Source organism: Hippopotamus amphibius, chromosome 4, assembly GCF_030028045.1.
Source record: "Hippopotamus amphibius kiboko isolate mHipAmp2 chromosome 4, mHipAmp2.hap2, whole genome shotgun sequence".
NCBI classification, from domain to species: Eukaryota; Metazoa; Chordata; class Mammalia; order Artiodactyla; family Hippopotamidae; genus Hippopotamus; species Hippopotamus amphibius.
In genome coordinates, this window is record NC_080189.1 from 107,287,748 (window position 1) to 107,310,913 (window position 23,166).

At 44.6% G+C, this 23,166-nt stretch overlaps 1 protein-coding gene across 5 annotated transcripts in view; it reads right to left on the reverse strand.

The window, feature by feature from the left end:
- The window catches only part of DIP2C (disco interacting protein 2 homolog C), a 368,761-nt gene that overhangs the window by 110,276 nt on the left and 235,319 nt on the right, over positions 1 to 23,166 (reverse strand). For all 5 annotated transcript variants that reach the window (XM_057730681.1, XM_057730680.1, XM_057730679.1 and 2 more), the window contains 6 exons: positions 15,044 to 15,135; positions 8,578 to 8,688; positions 3,076 to 3,199; positions 2,696 to 2,805; positions 2,466 to 2,568; positions 758 to 822 (listed from right to left, as the gene is read on the reverse strand). In XM_057730681.1, the coding sequence (XP_057586664.1) occupies positions 758 to 822; positions 2,466 to 2,568; positions 2,696 to 2,805; positions 3,076 to 3,199; positions 8,578 to 8,688; positions 15,044 to 15,135 (605 nt within the window). The remainder of the gene's footprint in view (positions 1 to 757; positions 823 to 2,465; positions 2,569 to 2,695; positions 2,806 to 3,075; positions 3,200 to 8,577; positions 8,689 to 15,043; positions 15,136 to 23,166) is intronic.

Sequence of the window (23,166 nt, forward strand, 5' to 3'; positions counted from 1 at the left end):
CTTTCTATAGTTATGTTCCTATCACTCATGTAAAACTACTAGAATTTTTTGCTTCAGAAAAGATGTAAAGTTTCAGCATAAGAAACTTAGAAAAATGGGTGAGTGGACATCATCACATACGAAACAGACATAGGGAGATTCTAAGCAGTGATGCTACACATATTTCTTAAGTGCTAAGCAAATCTCAAATACTAAGGTTATTCCTCTATTAAAAGTGCCTACAGCTTGAATGGTCATCACCTCTCAAGTGGAACTTAACAAAAATGAGGCATGCATTCTCTGCAACTCGTGCTGAATTTCCGGCCAAGGGGAAATCTCAAAGTACTTCTCCCCATGCAGCAGAATTCCCAAAATGTTCATTAAACAATGATTCACAGAAATAAAAAATAAGAATGTTGTAGCCAAATTGGATGTGTGGGGAAAGTGACCCAAATGGAAGATGTCAACATTTCTGCACAATCTGAAATGCCAAGTGCAGGAAGGAAGATCCTGCACTTCCCTGAGCCCAGACAAGCTGCTCTCTCTCACAGCTGCAGCCTCAGAGCGTGGGCCCCCGGTGCAGGCAGGCAGCTCCCAACCCACTGGTGTGCTGAGCCTCTGCCAGTTACGTGAGCTGACAACCTAAGGCTTCTTCACAATGTGGGAGGAGGCCCGCGTTATACCCAAGCCTCCGTGTACACAGGTAGGATTCCAATCCCGACACTGAGTATATTCAAAGTTACACAGGACCCTGCAGAGCAAGCGGTGTCACACTTACTGTTAGGATTCCATGCCAGAGCCCAACGTCTTTCTTGAAATCCAACACATTCACAATTGTTTCAGCTATACAAATAAAAGTCAAAGATTTTAACGAAAGATGGTCACAGACCAAAGGACAAAGAAAATCCAACATCACATCAGTGGGAAGTAATGGGTCTTAGAAAAATACCATTTCACTGCCTTTGCAGAAATGCTGAAGCCTCCAATCAGACCCGTTTAAAATGCTGGCCTGCCTGGAAAGTTTTCCGGATGAGTATTCTGACACAACAGCAATAGCCCTTCACATCATCACTTAAAACGCCTTATTTCGTCTCCTTTTGTATATTTGGTTTACCCATCCCTGCCTTTTTCTTTCTTAAAAGAGTCTTTTCATTTCTATCACGTATTCTCCCAAGAGAGGGAAATGCTGTGTACTTATAGGAAGAGGTGATTTCTAGCAAACTGGCCACCAGAATGCTCGGCAAAGCTTCAGTACCAAGGGCCTCACCCCCTTTCAAAAAGCGACGTTCAAAATACACAGCCTATATTCTACTTCATGCAAGACTTTTTAAAGTGGAGAATCAGGGAGCAAGTATCTATCTTCCCCACCCCCCCATAAGAGTGGTGGCCCTGGACCTTCAGGAAATTAGGGCAAGGAATAGAGGTCATGAGGTCGTGAGATAACTTGGAACTAAAACTGAAAACACTGACCAAAAGGGTGGTGATCATTAGAGGTGACGTGTTTCCACGTGTGAAAACGTCTGGGAAACTCGTCCAGGGACTGAACATCAGTGGAACATCTCCACGAGACAAGTGAACTGTCCTTAAAAAGGGAGGTTTCCAGACAGATTGGGAGAGACAGAAGGAGAATGAGGACAGCAAAAGGAGAAAAGTGTCTCATCCATGGCTCATGACAGACACCTGGGTACTGGGAAGAGACGCCAGCGTGGTGGGTGCCCGTGGCGTGGCCAGCACGGGAACCTGATGGTAGACACTCCAGTGGAGGGGCTGTGGGTATGTGGTCTGACCCTCCTTCCAGGTGCCTGTCAGCGCTGTCAGCCGTTACCTCCAGTCACCCTAGCTCTGTGCCCCCAGGACCACCCCAAACAGGGCAAAGAAAGCACATCATGGAAACCAACCCTCTGACTGTGAAACGCAGCCCCAGAATCCAACACAGTTGCTAGGAGAGAGGTGCGCTGTAGCATGGGCACTTTTTTAAAGCCCCCAGCGAGGTTCTAATGTGCAGCCAGCGATGAACACACACCAATGGAGTCAACTATCTGCTATGGCCTGAGCTGTTTTCTCCCAAATTCCTACACTGAAGCCCTAAGCCCAAATACGACTGTGTTTGGAGATGGGGCTCTGAGGAGATCATTAAGGTAAAATGAGCTCATAGGGTGGGGCCTGATCCAAAAGGACCGGTGTCCTCAGAAGCACAGAGGCCGTGTGAGGACACAGCCAGAAGGTGCCGTCTGCAGGCCAGGAAGGGAGTCTCATCAGGAAGCAAGCCTTCGGCCGGATCTCGGGCCGCAGCCTCTAGACTGTGAGACATCAGAGCCTGTTGCTTAAGCCCCAGCCTGCGGGGTCTGTTTCGCTGCCCCAGAAGACTAAGATGCCAACGAAACAATCCAACAAATGGACCTTCGGTGGAGCCGCACGACTCTGCGCAACCAGTGGGGACAACATGCATCTCGCAGGGCTGGGGGCTGGGTCGGGGCCCCCCATACCTTCTGTGTAGCCACACGCCTGTGTGAGGGCCTGGCAGTGGGTCAGAAGCGCGACCCTCGTCACGGTCACCCCAAGCACGCTCCCGTCCTTGCACGTCTTGTACTGCAACGAGAAGGTGCCGAGATACGGGCAGCGCTCCAGGCCCACACCCACTGCTGACCCTGAGCTGTGTAAGGGTCACAGGGTGTGTCACTCAGTCCCCCAACCTCATCCAGACCCAGCGACTCACCTCGATATACGCAGTGTCGTTATTAGCATCCTTAATGTGCGGGAACCAATCTCGAGGAGGTTTAGAGAGATGCTTTGACTCTGTGACAAACCATAATAGCTTTGGCCAACCTTGGAAATAAAGGACAAATTTCTTTCAGGCAAGCCTCACCCAGAAGACAGGTGTGACATCACCCTTCTGTTGGTGGCACGCTTCACAGCAGCACACGCCCGACCAAACCTCTGGTGTTTCGATCAAGTCTGAGGCCATGGCTAAGGCGCCATGAGCCTCCTGTACTGAGAGAGCGCCACACGCAGGCTGCTATCCGAGGCCGCATGTGTGGACACATGTTGGCATGGATGCCACGTAGCACGTCCTCCCTGCCCGGCACGGAGGCTCACCTTTGAACTGCGGGATCTCCCCCGTCGGGCTCTTCGGCAGCCCTTTGTGGCAAGCGTCGCTCGTCAAGGCTACAGTCACCCCACAGCTTCCAAGCAGGAACCCGATCTGCTGGCTTCCTGCGTCCTGGGAGACACAGCAAGGAGAGAAGGGTCACATGCAGAGGTGATGGCCGCTCTCCTAAGAAAACACGGTCTACCCTCGGGCCCTGGGGTGGCACCAACTCCCCGAACAGAGGTTCGACCAGAGAGGGCATGGGCTGACATCTGCACAGCTGGGGTCAAACCCCAGGCAGCCACTTGCCAGCTGCTGGACCTTGAACAGGGCACTCGTCTGGCCACAGTCGGGTCATCTGCGCCATCTCCTCGGCGGCCGTGTGGGACGCACACAGGGAGCCGGCGCCTGCTGCGCTCAGGGGGCCTCGTGCTGTTCCCCTCCGGCTGCACAAGACCACAACCACGGGACACAGGGAGGGTCTGAGAACACGTCTCTGCACTCAGCACAGTGACCCCAGGAGGCCTTCGATCACATCTGGCGTGGTGGACTGGACACCCATGCTGACCACAGAAACGCCCACGCCGTCGCATGGAGCGAGGGCACCACCACATGGACCAGCCGGCAGGGCTTGGGCACAGATGCTGCGGGAGGGCAGCCCGGGCGCCACCACCCTGACCGCCCAGCCTCCAGGCCGGCCAGTTCAGCTCGCATTCCCTATTCCCACCACCTCTCCAGCCACGACTCAGGAAACAAAGCCGTGAAGGAGCTGGCACTCCTAGAAGGAATGTCAGGGCTGCTGTGAGGTGGGTACCTCCGTCCTTCCCACGAGACGACGTCCTCACCCCAGTAAGATCAGCAGCACCGACATCTCAGAGTGACATCATACAAGCGCCTAGTTCCTACTCCTCACTGTGGATTTAAAAGCCGTGTCTCTCTACGCGGCATCGCGCACAGCCACCCTCCCGACGCCCTTGCAGCCCCGAGAAGGGGGAGGAGGCCTGGTGCTTGGAGGACAGGGACCTTCCAGTTTCGGGGACCCTTGCGGGACTTTTCCTTCAAGCAGTGCTTTTCCAAGGAGAATTATAATCAGTCACTTCAACGTGAATTTGGATATCACATCACCAAAAGTTGTGACCAGGTAAAGGGGCAGGGAGACAGGTTCTGAAGCCAGGTTCAGGGACAGGAGGGCAGTTCTTTATGAGCGTGAACTTACTGGGACCGCCTACAGACAGGCCCGGAATGGCTCAGGAGAAGGAGCACCAGGGACAACTGCCAGACCGGCCAGGCTCACTGTGCCCTGGGCCATCTTCCTAACATCTGCTCCTAGAGACCCTAAAATACAGAGGAAGGGTAGAAAGTAACAGGAACCAGGATCCGTGGTTGCCGTGACATTCAGCTTCCATGCCTGCGACTCCCTCATCTTCTTGGTCTGAAAACCCCTACTGAGAGGTCCAGTCAAAAGCCAGCTTGGCGGAAACAGCCCGGCCTGTGCACCCCACTGGGCTGAGATGAGAGCCTGCCACCTGCTCTCAGAGTGCCCCGAGTGTCTCCTTCATGCACCAGGATCCCTGAAATTAAACCCAGCTTGACCCCAGAGCCTCGGGCAGAGCCATCCGTGCTTTCCATGGGCCATCTCTCCTGGGCCTGGGGAAAGGATGCCTCACCCCACTGTCCAGAAAGGTTCCACAGGAAGCTACTCAGGAGTCACGCGAGCCACTGCCCTGCCGGCAGGAGCGCTCGGGCCCTGACACCGCCTCCCATGTTTCCTGAGCGCCTTTCCCTGAAACGGCTGCTTCTGGCCTGCACCTGGGTTCGGAGGCCCTCCCTCTGTAGAGTTGAGCTGTCAAGGACCACAAAATCTCACAAATGACTCTCTTTTGCTGCACAAGAAAAGCTGGACCACATCTTAGTTCAAACCTTTCCCTCACTTTCAATCTTTCTCCAACATAGAGAGCTGACGAATCATGCCACTTTCCTGCAGTCTCTCCACGCCCACGGTCTCTGGCAGTCACTTCTCAAGCGCATGTGGCAGTCGACCATCCGCTACCTCAGTCCCGTCTCGGTCTCCCAGTCAGAAAGCACCAGCCACACCCAAGAGAAGGACCCCCTCCCTAGGAAACGTGAGGTGATTTCACGGAAAGCCTCTCTCACGGACCTGGTCTGCATTTGTGGCCCTGCAACCGCTAGCTGGTGCTTTTCCTGATTCAAAGCTCACCCGCCCAAACTACGGGCTTCTCAGCTGCCTCAGCAGGTAAGATGATAATGTAAAGACACAACGGAGGAGGGAGTCTAGATGCAGCACTCTGCAGAGTCAACACAAGACAGGCTGCAGATCTGTTAGTCTAAGGATTATTACGGTCATGCAACCAGGTGCATCAAAGAAATCTGACACAAGGAATTTTCCTATCAGTACTAAGAGAAACTTGTCATTAATGCATTCTTTTTTTGCCAATTAATTTTTAACTTTTTATACTGGAAATTTCCAAGCACACACAAAGATACATAGAAAAGGAGAAAGAAACCCTATGTTCCTGACATCCAACAATTATCAGCCTTGGCAAATCTGGTCTCATCTCTCACTTCACACACAAGCGCACATGCACACATGCAGACTGGAGTATTTTAAAACAAATCCCCAACGTGGGGTACATCCTTCCACTCACAAACACTTAAGGCAGGGTGGGTGTCACCCTAGGGCTGCCCCATTGCCCTCCCCTCCCCCCCGACGCCCTCTGATTTCCTCCAGCAAAACGCACTCCCGAGGGAAGGGCCATGTGCTGGTTCACGTGAGGCTGTAACTATGACAAGACGTTAATGCTTTTCCCTCCAGAGTCAGTTTACTTTAACAGGACAGCTAAACCTTGGTTACAGCAAACAAGTGGGTTGTGCGCTAGAATCCTGAGAACAGTTTGCATTGGTACAGGGCAGCGAGCCCCCTCTGAGCCCAGAGGCAAGTGCTGATGGGCCGGGCCAGGCCCTGCCCGGCTAGACTCCTGTGGCCTCCAGGACCCACTTGGTCTCTGGTCCTATGGCACTTGGCATACGCACAATTCCACCCCCGCTACAGCCTTGCTACTTCCCACACGGGCAGAGGGAAATGCGGCTCAGCGCCTTCCGCTGGCCCACGGGTCTGCCCTGCTGCCATCTGGCCTTCACACGCCAGCTCAGCCGCCCCAAGAGGCCGAGGAGGACAACCACTGCCCAGGTCCGCCCACCATGGTACAAACTTCTGGAGGCCCCCCTCTTGCCCCTGCCCACTCCATGGCCAAACCATCAGAGGGACACCCATTTCTCCTACTATGAACTCTTCAAGTGCAAAATGAGCCTTCTCCCCTCATCCCAAGAACTAGAACAGAGAATAAATAAATGCAACATGGGACTAAATAGCTCAGTGAGGCCAAGCAACACTCAAAATTTGGAAACTTTGGTTCTCATTAGGCCCTTTATTTTAAGACAAGATCAGCACGCACAGGACTGGTGGATGGAGGGTTCACAAGCGTCATCACCTACGCTCCGGGGCGCACCTGACCCCTGCTGGGCAGCCGAGCCAGCGGATTCCTTTATTTAAAAATAAGGAAACGTTTCTAAGAATGAACACTATGTTCTGAAACCCAGATAGAGGGCCAGGAAGGAGCCTCAGCTTTTTCTTCTGAGAGAGGCTTCCTGTGCTGACGTCCACGGTGACAACACGAGTGCTGGAGTGGGCCTGGGAGGTGGGCGAGGCAGAGCCACCGGGCAGGTCCTGGCCCTGGATGCCCAGGCCGGCCGGCAGTCAGGTCCCGGAAGACCCAGGAGGCGCAGGTGAGACACCCCGGCTCCGCGCAGCAGCGCCCGGTCAGGAAACAGCAGAGGCAGGTGCCTCTTCGTTTAGATGATCTTCCTCCACAAACCAACCCTGGTCTGGAAGATGCCAGGCTACAGACGTAAAGCAGACAAATCTAAATTCTATTTGTGAAGAGTAAACAGTAACTGCTACTCATACCCACAACAACAAATGTTCTGGGGTCCTCTCCGTGCAGTGCTAATGCAGAGGCAGTGTCTTCACACGTTAGCCTCCCAATGCCTCCAAATTATCACCCCGGTGCTACTGGTTAGAGAATTCAGAGGGTTTTCTATTTCCACAGGACCTCAACCCACTGAATTAGATACCAATTAAACAGGAGCATCACACATTCCCTGAGTGCCTTTCCAGGTTAGTCACAGTGCCAAAGAATCACACAGGAGAATGTGGCTACTTGCTCAGTAAATGCTCAAACCCTTCCGTGTGTCTCGTCAGTTGTGAAGGTCACAGGGCTCAGGGAGATGAGGAAGCACTTTATGGGATGTGTATCGTACACCAAGAATGATGGAGGCAAACCCTCGCAGAAATCAGCATTCTCCTCAGGCCACTGGAGGGGGCTCTGATGTCAGGGGCTACAGGGCTCATGCCCCTTCCAGGGCCACCTGCAGGAGGCCAAGGAGGGAAACTTGTACTCAGATCTTGTACCCAGGAAACGGAAACAGCAACCATTCCCTGACCTTTTTCTAAAGGAACCCCATGTTCTCTCCTTCCGACCCAAGGAGCAGTTTCAAAGGTACCCACGCACCATGAACAGGCCTTGACGCATTTCCCCATTTGCATATCAGAGTAGCCACAAAGACAGCTGGAAGATTCTCTGGAAACGCTGAGCCCGGGCATATGGAAACTCTAGCCTTTTGGAGCTGGGAGAGTCACCCCACAAGTTTGCTCATGATGATGTACTAACTGATGGCCAGGAGAATCCAGGGTGCGGCCCAAGGGCACGACACGTAACACAAGCACCCCCACAGCCGCCGGCTCCACCTCCTCCCACAGTAGCAGAGCCCCTCTTGGGGGACCACCAGGGTCAACCCCAGCACAGCCTCCTCCCTCTGCCTTCCCAGTCCCGCAGGTCAGATGTGCGAGAAGACAGTCAATCCTACACACACAATGCTGGGTGGGATTCTGACTCCGCACTACACTACAACTGTAACAGCAAGATTCGTTATTTATTCTAACCACAGAATAAGATCTGGCAAATTGTAGGTGAACCTGGAACTTAATAATGTCCAAACACCTGAACAAATGCAACAACTGCCATCCCTGTAATAAAAACAAGTGAAGAATTATCATTCACGCAGATTTCCACTGAGGAACAAGATGCTGGAACACCTGCTGTGCTGGCGGATCACCCGCTCAATGCACAGAAGCCGCCACCTTGGGGTAGCTGCCACCTCGGGGTAGCTGCCACCTTGGGGTAGCCATTCGGTCCAGCCGCTGGGCAGAGCTGCTGCGTCAGTGCTGCTCCCTGGGCTGGGACAGCCAGTGACAAACCGCACAGAGCCTGAGAGACCAGGCACACTGCCCTGTGCTTCCAGATCCACTTCCCGCAGAGATGAAAGCTCTTAAAGACGGCCGTCTGCACATTCTGATCCATGACAGAATCTGCCAGTGCAGCAGAGCTGACGTTCGCAGCCGACCGGTGTGAACAGAAAGACACGTTCTTTACCTTTCTCGTGAGGGGCACCTCGATGGGCACAGGCACAACCTCGGCCAGCAGGCAGCCGTAGAAAGCCACCATGGAGGCAGCAGGGTCATTGTTGGGGAACACCAGCGCCACCTGGACCGACACAGAGAGAGAGGCATTAACCGCTCACACGATGCTGCTAGAAAGACTTCGGACGCTGTACTTAAAAATGCATTTTAGTAAGACGTGTTTTAATGAGTTATCAGACACTTTTCCTTCGCCTCACCTGGAAGGCAAACAGGTTATCCGCAGCACCTCTGACACCGCACCATGATGCAGCGACCCTTGCCGCCTACCCGTCATCTCCCCCATCGGCACATGTGTGCACAAATGAAACCACAGTGCACAGACTACTTGTCTCTCACTATTCTCACTGGGCTCTGAAGTGCGACCTAGTACTTCCACGCAGCCTCCACCATCGTGACTGAACGCTGTGTGTTTCCTCCCTAAGGTGCCGGGCTCACCGCTGACTCGACTCTGATCCCAGCTTGGCTGAAGCTTCCCCAGCCTTGGTTTGCTTACCTGAAAATCGAGAACACTCGTAGAACCTACTTCCTAGCGTAGTAAAGGTCAAATGAGAGAATGTGTGCAAGAGCTCACACCATGTCTACACACAGCAGGCAGCCGTGAAAGGCAACCGCCGGCTGCACCTGCGGCATCTGGCTTTCTGTCCTCACAGGGGAGGCTTCCGTGAACACCTGCCTGCGCACATCCTGCCGCCCATCACCTCTCCAGCTCAGCCTCTGAAGAACCAGGAGCCGAATAACCATGGAGTTCTAAAAGGTAAATTTAAACTACTATCCAAATAACCAAATAATGGATAGTATGATTTTTCAAGCATTTCCTCATAGTCCTTAAGGGAATCTTAATGAAGAACAATTTCCCATCAGGTGGCTTATAATTATTTGCCCTCCTAAGAGCTGTTTCATTTCCTTTGCCTATTTATCTGCTAGTGTTTTGACATTTCCCCTAAAATCTGAATGAACTTTAAACATATTTCATAGTATCAACTCCTACATTTGATGCAAATACTTTTTTTAATTTTTTTTTTTAATTTTTGGCTGCGTTGGGTCTCCGTTGCTGCACGTGGGCTTTCTCCAGTTGGGGCGAGCAGGGACTACTCTTCATTGTGGTGTGCAGGCTTCTCATTGAGGTGGCTTCTCCTGTTGTGGAGCACAGGCTCTATGTGTGCGGGCTTCAGCAGTTGCAGCATGTGGGCTCAGCAGTTGTGGCTTGCAGGCTCTAGAGTGCAGGCTCAGTAGTTGTGGCACCCAAGCTTAGCTGCTCCATGGCATGTGGGATCCTCCCAGACCAGGGCTTGAACCTGTGTCCCCTGCATTGACAGGCAGACTCTTAACCACTGTGCCACCAGAGAAGTCCCAGTGTAAAGACTTCTTGATATAATATTTTATTTTTATTAGTGCATTAACGTTGTACGTAAACTTGTCATGCTTTTCTTTTCTGTTGGCACCTAGCGTTTGATGAATACGTCATCCCATTCACATTCACCTGGCGCTCGGGTTAGCACCTGCGGCGAGCTAACGCAATGTCGATCTGCTTGCTCTCCTGCTGCCCGGGGCTCCTTCTGGAGCAGCCCTTCCTACCCTAGCTCTAGAAGCCACCTTCAGGATGCAACAGGCGGTCCCATTTCTGGGTCCCCACTGAGCTCTGCAGGACTCTGCTTCCACTTTAACACGAGCTCCCCCACGTGTTGCTGTAGCATCAGCACTGCTCTTCCTTGCTGATAATTAAGCACATAAATCCCTGGAGTTAGCAGATGTATTTGATTTTTGTATTACCTCATTCAGCAATGTAACCCATTTTTTCCTTTAAAAATGCCCTAACAAGAAGTTATTAACTTTGTCATGAACAGTTGGATAAGACATCCTAGCTACCTCAATATCTAAGTAAGCAAGTTGGCATAAAGGACTCAGATGACAGCTGAGGATGGAGCAGGCTGTGTCTTAAATGTGGCCCTGTTAGCAACGCAGGATAGTGGATAGAGATAAAATTAAGTCTGGGGCCATGTGAAGATCGCCCTTCTGTAAGGCCTTCCTGCACTTTCCTAAGATCAGACAAATGAGGGACAAATGAAACCATAAGGCCAATGAAAGCCATTCTGAAGTACTGAAGAGTTTTAAGAAACCCTGTGAAACAACTGTTGATTAGACATTAATCCTTATTTTGTTCCCACGCACCCAGACAGATGCCAGGCTACTATTAGTAGGACTCCGAAGGAGGAATAAAGGGATTTCTATGCATGCTTCTGCATGTGAACATAAAATCATTTCAAAACAATCCGAGGCATGCATGGCCTCAGGTGTCCTGCCTTCACCTGGTGGCCTGAGTAGACAGCATCTGTTTTCAGATATGGAGCTGGCAAAGCAACGGTATTCAATCAAACGTCTGCAAAGCTTCTGCTGCAAGACTGCTCTCCCTGAACCAAAACAAAGGGCGTTAAGAAAATGCAGATGTTCAAGTTCCACCCAAAGCTAACGGCCATACCCACTCACAGAAGACTAGTTGAATCCTGACTTGTGAGTCCTCCTAGAATACCTATTCTGCACACAGGCATCCTCATGAGCACAGAAGCAAGAGAAAGAAGGTGCTGCTTCCACTGTGGACAAAGTATTTCTAAGAGGAGCTTCTGGTTTGGCTCTACCCCAGCTCTGAAGGAAGGGCAACTTGATCCAGGATTCAAAATTTCCAGAGCTTCATCACTGAAGTTCATGCTAATAATACCATATTTTATAACCTTGCAGAGCTGGGGTAAAACAGGATGAAACATTATATTAATGTAAAGTAAATAAAAGCCGAATATAAAATTGTACATTACATGCTCTCAAAAATATAAAAGTAACAAATAGAGAACGGTCGAATACTTAAAGGCTCTTTTAGAATCAAAACTGAATTTTTAAAAAATTTGTTTTATGGAAGAGAAGACTGTATTTATATCATTCTCACCAAATTTTCCTTTTAAATTGCAATCAGTCCTAAGTCCTGTTTTCTGGTGACTGCACAGGGATTCCGGTGGAGTACTGTACAAATATACAGATGCTGCACTTTCATAAACCTACATGGCTTCTCTTCCTTCAATTCCCCATGTACTCCCTGATATTTCATCACATGTCACTATGTACAGAGTGTAACAGGCATCAGCAGACCACCCCCTTTCTCCACTCTCCTCTGCTGGTCTTCCTGCGCCAGCCCTGCTGCCCCAGCACCCGGCTTGTCCTGTCTGCACACCATAGAACCTCCACCCCCCACCTTTCCACACACTCCATCCTAGAACCTGACCAAGAGCCACAGGCTTGCTTTTTCTCCCCAAGAAGGCTTCTCAGTCTCCAGAAGCTCCCCAAATGAGAACACGGTCCTTCCCAAACAGTTCAGCTGTATCTCTCACCACCTATTTTGGGAACCTGTACCATTTTCCAATTTGCAGACAGCCAGTTGTCAATGTCTTTATTATTATTATTATTATTTTTAACACTGCAAGCTCCCTGAAGGGAGGCTTCACGTGTGATGCATCTTTGCCTATCCCACAGCTCCCACTACCATATCCTGAAACCCTATTTAGCTAAGACACAAAAAAGCCTTGTCAAAGCCCAAGTAGGTACTCCCCAAAGCGCATTAATGGGGTCACCCAAATGATAAGCATCTTATAATTTTTATGCTAAGGACAGACTGTTCATCACCGTCAGAAAATTATATTTAATTGAAAATTATTTTCAAAGAAGTAAAGAATCCTGTTTAGTGTGACAGGTTATTATCAATTGAATGCTTCAGTCACATATACTTATTTAATAAGTACTTATATGCACATGCCAGATGTCAGCCATATGAATACTGTTTAAAGCAATAATTTAGAAAAGTAGTCCCCCTCCACACAAGTCAAACCACCCTCCATCATAACTTGCCCCCCACATTCCTACTGACACCTTACTGAACAGAGATGGTTTATTTTGTAATTGTTATTATAAAGGAACTTCAAGAACCTGAAGGCCAAAGACTTTTAAAAAAACTACTCTGCTAAGACTACCAACCAAATTATAGAAAAGGGAGATATTATATTACAACAGACTTTTTTATTGTGATAAAATAAATACAGCAAAGTTTACCATCTTCACCATTTTCAAGTGTACAGTTCAGTGGCATTAAGTACATTCACATTGTTGTAAAACCATCATCAATCATCCATTTCCAGAACATTTTCATTTTCCTAAACTGTAACTCTGTCCCCATTAAACAATACTCCCCATTTCCCCCTTCCCATAGCCCCTGGTAACCATCTTTCTTCTGTCTCTAGGAATTAAGTACTCTAAGTACCCCATATAAATGGAACCATGCAATATTTGTCCTTTTGTGACTGGCTTATTTCACTGAGCATAACGTCCTCAAGCTCCATCCATGTTGCAGAATGTGTCAGAATTTCCTTCCTTTTTAAGGATGAATAATATTACATCATATGAATATACCACTCTCCGTTTATCCATTCACCCGACCATGGATGCTTGAGTTGCTTCCACCTTCTGGTTTTTGTGAATAGTGCTCCCATGAACATTGGTGTAGATATACCTGTTCAAGTCCTTGGTTTCAATTCTTTTGAAATTGAAGTGGAATTATTGGATTAAACATTGTTTAATTTTTTAAAGAACCACCATAGTACTGCTTTCCACAGTGGCTACACCACTGAACATTCCTACCAGCAATGAACAACGGTTCCAAAGTCTTCACATTCTTGCCATCACCTATTATTTTATGTCTTAGATAGCAGCCATCCTAATGAGTGTGAAGTGGTATCTCATGTGGTTTTGATGTACATTTCCCTAATGATTAGTGATGCTGAGCATGGGCTTATTTGGCTATTTGTAAATCTTTCCTAGAAAAAGTTCTATTCAAGTTCTTTGCCTGTTTTTTAGACTATTTTTTTTGGTTGTTGTTGAGTTGTTGAAGTTTTTCAAATATTCTGGATACTAATCTTTTATCAGATATATGATTTGTAAACATTTTTTCCCATTCTGTATGTTTCCTTTTCACTCTTGACAGTGTCCTTTGGTGCACAGAAGTTTTTAATTTTGATGAAATACAATTTATCAATTTTTTTGTTCCCTGTGCTTCTGGTGCCACATCCAAGAGATCATTGCTAAATCCAACGTCATGAAACATTTCCCCCATGTTTTATTCTAAGAGTTTAGGTCTTTAATCCATTTTAAGTTAATTTTTAAATGTATGGTATAAAGGTTCAATTTTGGGCTTTTGCTCATGGATATCCAAATTTCCCAGCACCATTTGTTGAGTAAGCTCTCCTTTCCCCCACTTAATGTCTTAGCACTTGACCCTACAAGTAAGGATTTATTTCTGGGTTTTTTATACTATTCCTTTGGTCTATATCTGTCTTTGTGTTAATACCACACTGTTTTGATTACTACAGCTTTACAGTAAGTTTTATAATAAGGAAGTGTGAGACCTGTAATAAGGAAGTGTGAGACCTATAATTTAAAAGCTAGAGGTCAAACTTGTTCATTAATTGGAAAGAATCACAGCATACCACAGAATGCTGGGGCTGGAGCAATCTTATTAAAAATTCCCCATAATGGGCCCATGTTATAATATCTCTTAAGTAAATCATAGCTTGTATTCTTGTTGGTTTATGGTGCTCTACAACAATACTTTTATAAACTTCATTTGGAGTCCTTTGGGTGTAGGTGGGATAACGCAGTCTTTGGGCATCTAAGGTACACAACAACATATGGGAAAAAATCGTTCCATTTAAGCCAAGAAAACTGGGTTCTACACCTAGCCCTATATATCTTTATCAGGGTATAAAGCTTGGGCAAGATTATTAACTGCTCTGGGTGTAACATTAAAAACGAAATACTAATGTCTGTTCTCAGTAACTTGGCAGATTGCAGTAAAAATAAAATTGTGCTTTTCAGTGAAAGGCAGTAGCCTGTATCAAGAAATTTAACACTAGAAAAGGAACATACCAGCAGCTTGCTGCCAGGACTGTTGATACCGCTGACTAATATAAAAAGTTCTAAACACAACTATCCTGCCTACTTAGGGAGACAGTGCAAATGCATTTCAAACTAGCAGACCAGGTATGTCAGGGGTTAGGAACACAGGTTTTGGAGATGGACAGAAATGGATATGAGCACTGGATACACCACTTTCCAGGTATGTGCCTTCATCTGATATGATCCTTACCCTCTCAAGTCCTAGCGTCCTCATGGATAAGAAGTGAAAACCACTACAGTTAAGCTCACTGAGTTACTCTGAAGATCAACCCTGCTGAGTAACTGCTCCTGGTTCACAGCAACTGTGAAGAAGGCCTGAGTTAGTAGTATAAGTGTTAGGAGGCACTGAACTTTGCAACTTTAAAACAGCGGGTGTCTTCTCCACCTCAGAGCACATGTCTTGCAGACACGATAATTTAAATTGCACTTACCCTATCTCCAGGTCGCACCATAGGTTCTTGTTTTGTACCTAATTTATGCAGAATGTTGTAAGCAACCTTCATACTTCTTGTCCACAGTTTGCCTATCAATACAAATTATAAAGACACAATTAATTGTACACATGCATTTTCTGTTGTGTATGTGTGTGCACATTAACCTATATAGAGAGTATTACTTTTTTTTTTTTGAATGAGATCCTTGTTTTAATTTTTCAGTCCAGTGTTCTTTCTGATAACCTACTATTAACACAATTTACTCTAAAAACAACATGAGACTAAACAATAAGAAAACAAACAACTCGTTCAAAAAATGGGCCAAAGATCTTAACAAACACCTCACCAAAGAAGATATACAGATGGCAAATGAGCATATGAAGAGATCTTCCGCATTGTATGTCATCAGGGAAATGCCAATTAAAACAAGAATGAGCTGTCACTACATAGCAATGAGAATGGCCCAAATCTAGAATACTGACAGCATCAAATGCCGATGAGGATGTGGAGCAACAGAAACTGAGTATTACGTTTTCATTTTAAGCCTTCAAGTTATTCTGAGTCCCTGGAATCAAGATGGGAAACAAAAGCCAGGAAATCTGAATTATAAAATCTGAGCAGCCTGAACACTGGAATAGGTATTAAATACAAATACACCTAGGGTGCTAAGAACCTAGAGCAAAGCCAAACGAGAATTTATTTAGCATCACAGAAGTAGGGGAGGATTTCTAGGGAGTGAAATAGGGTAGGGACCATGGAATGAGAGAATTACTGCTAATTTATTTTCTGCAAAATGACACATATTTCCTCTATTAATGAGTCCTGTCTTGTGTGACTGCAGTGAATGTAAAGCGTACTTAAAACATGCTTTGTAGGGCCTGATCCTTCCCTTCCCCACATCCTAAGTTTCTCAACTTCAACTTTTCCTAACTTCAGAGTTTTAGCATTTTTGGATAGTAACCCTTGAATTTAGATAAACATTATGGTAAAAATTTTGAGTTATTTTAAAGTTTTGAATTCTAGAAAAAAAAATCACCACAAAGCAGGATTAAAAAGATGAAAAACAAAGACAAACAAAAACCACGAGAAAAATGACTAGTTTTAAAGAACTTGCAGATTCAAATCCCTGCCTTCATCCCAGTGCCAGACATTTCCTCAGCAAATCCAGGTGATAGCAAACAGTCTGAGATCAAACCAAAATGACTTTAAAATCTAACATGAATTCTTGGACACACAGAGGACTTTTACAACTTTAGCTTCTATAAGCTTTCAGAAGCAGTCAAGGTGTTAGAAGTTATATTAATGCAATAATAGCATAATAAAGATAACAGCAATTTGAACTATTTCCTATAAATGCAATCACTGTTCTAATCTTTTTCCTATTTCAAATGTAAAAGCTAAACATAAGGGGAGGGAGGAATCAAGATGATGGAGTAGGAGGATGTGCACTCACTCCCTCTCGCAAGAGCACTGGAATTACAACTAACTGCTGAACAATCATTGACAGGAAGACACTGGAACTCAACAAAAAGACACCCCACATCCAGAGACAAAGGAGAAGCCACAATGAGATGGTAGGAGGGGCACAACTGTGTTAAAATCAAATCCCATAAATGCTGGGTGGGTGACTCACAAACTGGAGAACAGTTATACTGCAGAAGTCCACCCACTAAAGTGAGGGTTCTGAGCCCCACGTCAGGCTTCCCAACCTTGGAGTCCAGCAACAGGAGGAGGATTCCCCAGAGAATCAGACTTTGAAAGCCAGCGGGATTTGACTGCAGGACCTCCACAGGACTGGGGGAAACAGAGATTCCACTCTTGGAGGGCACACAAAAAAGTGTGCTCACCAGGACCCAGGGGGAAAGAGCAGTGACCCCATAGGAGACTGAACCAAACCTACCTGCTGGTGTTGGGGGTTGCCTGTGGAGGTGGGGGGGTGGCTGTGGCTCACCAAGGAGGCGGGGGCACTGGTGGCAGGGGTTCTGGGAAGGCTCATTGGCATGAGCCCTCCCAGAATCTGCCATTAGCCCCATCAAAGAGCCTATAAGCTCCAGTGCTGGGTAGCCTCAGGGCAAACAACCAACGAGGTGTGAACACAGCCCCACCCACTGGCAGACAAGCAGATTAAAGTGTCACTGAGCTCTGCCCACCAAATTGGATTAAAGTTTTACCAAGCTCCACCCACCTAGCCCAACCCACCATCAGTTCCTCCCATCAGGAAGCACCCACGAGCCTCCTAGACAGCTTCCTCCACAAGAGGGCAGACAGCAGTATCTGCAGTATTTCATCTTGTGGAACTGAAAACCACAGCCACAGAAAGACAGAGAAAATGAAAAGGCAGAGGACTTTCTACCAGGTGAAGGGACAAGATAAAATCCCGGAAAAACTAAATGAAGAGGAGATAGGCACCCTTCCAGAAAAAGAATTCAGAATAATGATGGTGCAGATGGTCCAGAACTTTGAAAAAAGACTGGATGCAAAGATCGAAAAGTTGCAAGAAAAGTTTACCAAAGACCTAGAAGAATTACAGAATAAACAAACAGATATGCAACACAATAACTGAAATGAAAAATACACTAGAAGGAACCAACAGCAGATGAACTGAGGCAGAAGGGCGAATAAGTGACCTGGAAGACAAAATGGTGATAATCACTGATGCAGAAAAGAATAAAGAAAAAAGAATGAAAAGAACTGAAGACAGACTAAGAGAGCTCTGGGACAATGTTAAATGCACCAACATTCGCATTATAGGGGTCCCAGAAGGAAAACAGAGAGAGAGAAAGGACCTGAGAAAATACTGGAAGAGATTATAGTTGAAAACTTCCCTAACATGGGAAAGGAAATTGCTACCCAAGTCCAGGAAGCATAGACAATCCCAGGCAGGATAAACCCAAGGAGAAACATGCCAAGAAATATAGTAGTCAAATTGACAAAAATTAAAGACAGAGAAAACTTATTAAAAGCAACAAGGGAAAAACGACAAATAACATACAAGGAACTCCCATAAGGGTAACAGCTGATTTCTCAGCAGAAACTCTGCACACCAGAAGGGAGTGGCATGATATATTTCAAGTGATGAAAGGGAAGAACCTACAACCTAGAATACTCTACCCAGCAAAGATCTCATTCAGATTTGACAGAGAAATCAAAAGCTTTACAGACAAGCAACAGCTAAGAGAATTCAGCACCACCAACCCAGCCCTACAACAAATGCTAAAGGAACTTCTCTAAGCAGGAAACGTAAGAGAAGAAAAGGACCTACAAAAACAAAACAATTAAGAAAATGGTAATAGGAGCATATATATCAATAATTACCTTGAATGTAAATGGACTAAATATTCCAACCAAAAGACACAGACTGGCTGAATGGATACAAAAACAAGACCCATATATATGCGGTCTACATAAGACCCACTTTGCACCTAGGGACACACACAGGCTGAAAGTGAGGGAATGGAAAGAGATATTCCATGCAAATGGAAATCAAAAGAAAGCGGGAGTAGTGATACTCATATCAGATAAAATAGATTTTAAAATAAAAAATATTACAAGACACAAGAAAGGACACAACATTAAGATCAAGGGATCAATCCAAGAAGAAGAGATAACAATTATAAATATATATGCACCCAATATAGGAGAACCTCAATACATAAGGCAAACGCTAACAACTATGAAAGAGGAAATCAAAAGTAACACAATCATAGTGGGGGACTTTAACACCCCACTTACACCAATGGACAGATCAACCACACAGAAAATTAATAAGGAAACACAAACTTTAAATGACACCATAAATCAGCTTGATTTAATAGATATCTATAGGACATTACATCCAAAAACAGCAGATTACACGTTTCTTCTCAAGTGCACATGGAACATTTTCCAGGATACATCACATTTTGGGTCATAAATCAAGCTTTGGTAAATTCAAGAAAATTGAAATCGTATCAAGCATCTTTTCCGACCACAACGCTATGAGATTAGAAATCAATTACAGGAAAAAAACTGTAAAAAACACAAACACATGGAGGCTAAACAATACGCTACTAAATAACCAAGAGATCACTAAAGAAATCAAAGACGAAATCAAAAAATACCTAGAGACAAATGACAATGAAAACACAATGATCCAAAACCTATGGGATGCAGCAAAGGCAGTTCTAAGAGGGAAGTTTATGGCAATACAATCCTACCTCAAGAAACAAGAAAAATCCCAAATAAACAATCTAACCTCACACCTAAAGAAACTAGAGAAAGAAGAGCAAACAAATCCCAAAGTGAGTAGACGGAGAGAAATCATAAAGATCAGAGCAGAAATAAATGAAAGAGAAACAAAGAAAACAATAGCAAAAATCAATAAAACTAAAAGCTGGTTCTTTGAGAAGATAAATAAAATTGATAAACCTCTAGTAAGACTCATCAAGAAAAAGAGGGAGAGGACTCAAATCAATAAAATTAGAAATGAAACAGGAGAAGTTACAATAGACACCGCAGAAATAAAAAGCACCATAAGAGACTACTACAAACAACTATATGCCAATAAAATGGACAACCTGAAGGAAATGGACAGATTCTTAAAAAGGTATAACCTTCCAAGACTGAATCAGGAAGACATAGAAAATATGAACAGACCAATCACAAGTAATGAAATTGAAACTCTGATTAAAAATCTCCCAACAAACAAAAGTCCAAGACCAGATGGATTCACAGGTGAATTTTATCAAACATTTAGAGAAGAGCTAATGCCCATCCTTCTCAAACTCTCCCAAAAAATTGCAGAGGAAGGAACACTCCTAAACTTATTCTATGAGGCCACCATCACCCTGATACCAAAACCAGACAAAGATACTACAAAAAAAGAAAATTACAGACCAATATCACTGATGAATTTAGATGCAAAAATCCTCAACAAAATACTAGCCAACAGAATTCAACAACACATTAAAGGGCTCATACATCAGGAACAAGACAAGGATGTCCACTCTTGCCACTACTACTCAACATAGTTTTAGAAGTCCTTGCTACAGCAATCAGAGAAGAAAATGAAATAAAAGGAATCCAATTGGAAAAGAAGAAGTAAAACTGTCACTGTTTGCAGATGATACGATACTGTACATAGAAAATCCTAAAGATGCCACCAGGAAACTACTTAAGCTAATCAATGAATTTGGTAAAGTTGCAGGATACAAAATTAACACACAGAAATCTCTTGCATTTCTATACACTGACAATGAAAGATCAGAGAGGTAAAAGACCTGTACTCAGAAAACTATAAGACACTAATGAAAGAAATCAGATGACACAAACAGATGGAGGGACATACCATGTTCTTGGACTGGAATAATCAACACTGTGAAAATGACTATACTACCCAAAGCAATTTACAGATTCAATGCAATCCCAATCAAATTACCAATGGCATTTTTCACAGAACTAGAACAAGAAATTTTACAATTTGTATGGAAATGCAAAAGACCCCAAATAGCCAAAGCAATCTTGAGAAGGAAAGACGGAGTTGGTGGAATCGGGCTATATAACAAGGCTACAGTGATCAAGACAGTATGGTACTGGCACAAAAACAGAAATATAGATCAGTGCAACAGGATAGAAAGCCCAGAGATAAACTACGGTCAACTAATCTATGACAAAGGAGGCAAGGATTACAATGGAGAAAAGGCAGCTTCTTCAATAAGTGGTGCTGGGAAAATTGGTCAGCTACATGCAAAAGAATGAAATTAGAACACTCCTTAACACCATACACAAAAATAAACTCCAGATGGATTAAAGACCTAAATGTAAGGCCAGACACTATAAAACTCCTGGAGGAAAACATAGGAAGGAAACTCTTCGATGTAAATAACAGCAAGATCTTTTTTGATCCACCCCCTAGAGTAATGGAAATAAAAACAAAAATAAATACGTGGGACCTAATGAAACTTCAAAGCTTCTGCACAGCAAAGGAAACTATAAGCAAGACGAAAAGACAACCCTCAGAATGGGAGAAAATATTTGCAAACGAATCAACAAAGGATTAATCTCCAAAATATATCAACTGTTCATCCAGCTCAATATCAAAAAAACAAACAACCCAATCAAAAAATGGGCAGAAGACCTAAATAGGTGTTTCTCCAAAGATGACATACGGATGGCCAAGAGGCACATGAAAAGCTGCTCAACATCACTAATTATTAGAGAAATGCAAATCAAAACTACAGGGAGGTATCATCTCACACTGGTTAGAATGGGCATCATCAGTAAATCTACAAACAGTAAATGCTGGAGAGGGTGTGGAGAAAAGGGAACGCTTTTGCACTGTTGGTGGGAATGTAAATTGATACAGCCACTATGGAGGACAGTATGGAGGTTCCTTGCAGAACTAAAAATAGAGTTACCATATGAGCCAGCAATCCCACTGCTGGGCATATACCCAGAGAACACCATAATTCAGAAAGACACATGCCCTCCAATGTTCACTGCAGCACTATTTACAATAGCCAGGACAAGGAAGCAACCTAAATGTCCATCAACAGATGAATGGATAAAAAAGATGTGGTACATATATACAATGGAATAATACTCAGCTGTAAAAAGCAATGAAACTGGGACATTTGTAGAGACATGGATGGACCTAGAGACTGTCATGCAGAGTGAAGTGAGTCAGAAAGAGAAAAACAAATATCGTATGTTAACACATATATGCGGAATATAGAAAAATGGCACAAATCAACCGGTTTGCAAGGCAGAAACAGACACACACATGTAGAGAACAAATATATGGACACCAAGTGGGGAAAGTGGGGAGGACTGGGAGGGAATGAATTGGGAGGTTGGGATACCAAATTGTACACGCTAAACATATGCAGTTTATTGTATGTTAACTGTATCTCAAAGCTCTTAAAAAAAAAAAAAAAAAAAGAAGATGACCCATGGAAATGCTGCCCATGCAGTTCTAAAGCCATGGAGATCCTCACTTTCGAAAAGCAATCGAAAGGAAGATAAATCGCAACACATTCTGCTCTCAAAACATTTTCTCTTTTTATATAATTTCTGTAAAACTAGGTTTATGAAATAAAATACATAGAAAACAGGAGCAAAACTAAGTAACCCAACTTGCAATCAGGATATTCAAAGTAATTAAAACTATGTTCGAAACTGTAAAAAAAAAAAAAAAGCTAAACATACATTTTGAATGAAAAAAATCTGAATTTGTTTTATTTCACATTGGATTTTGCAGCAACCCAAATTAGGGTTGTTACTGTTTTCCTACCAATGGATTTACCAACTTGTCTCTCCCTAAGTGATTAGGGAACAGAGGACTTTTCCATTATCTCTGATTTCTATAATTCCTAGGACATTCCTGGCTCATAGTATATACTCAGCAAACATTTCTTTGTCTTATGATCATAATAAATGATAAAGCAAGCTATAAAAAACAAAATTACAGCATACATTTTAGCCTCACTTCTTGATCACTGAGAGCAACTACCAGGCATGATGTTTTATTCATGCCCTCCTCCACCTTCCTTAATGCCATATCCTCAAGCCTGACTACTTTACAATTATTTGCTGATTATATTTTCACCCCAAATAGTCACTAGCCATTAGAAATAACTCAAGGAGTTATTTTTTTTCCCTTCAAGAAATCACAAATATTTTGTGCCTTCAGATTTCTTTAATGTGAACAATGTTAGGAAATTATTATAGTTGAATAAATAATTACAATCAACTTGTAAATGAAAAAAATCAACGTGTTGTAAACAAACAAATCAATTACAATCAAACAATTAGCACCATTATATTTTGTTAAAGTTTCAACTTCATTCTCAGTTTGGAATATTAAAGTCGACATCACCATGAACTCATACAAGAGCCAATTTACAAAAGGGAGTTTGAAAAAGGTAACAACAAAAATAAAGAGTAAATTGCTGATTTAAATTAAAGAAGATAAAACAGTTTGTGACTGATTTAGAAAGGAGAAAGAAAAAAAATTTCCAACCAAGAATACTCTCCCAGGCAAAGCTATCATTCAGAATGGAAGGACAGATAAAGTTCTTCAGACAAGCAAAAAGCTAAAGGAGTTAATCACCACTAAAGTAGCCTTACAAAAAAATATTAAA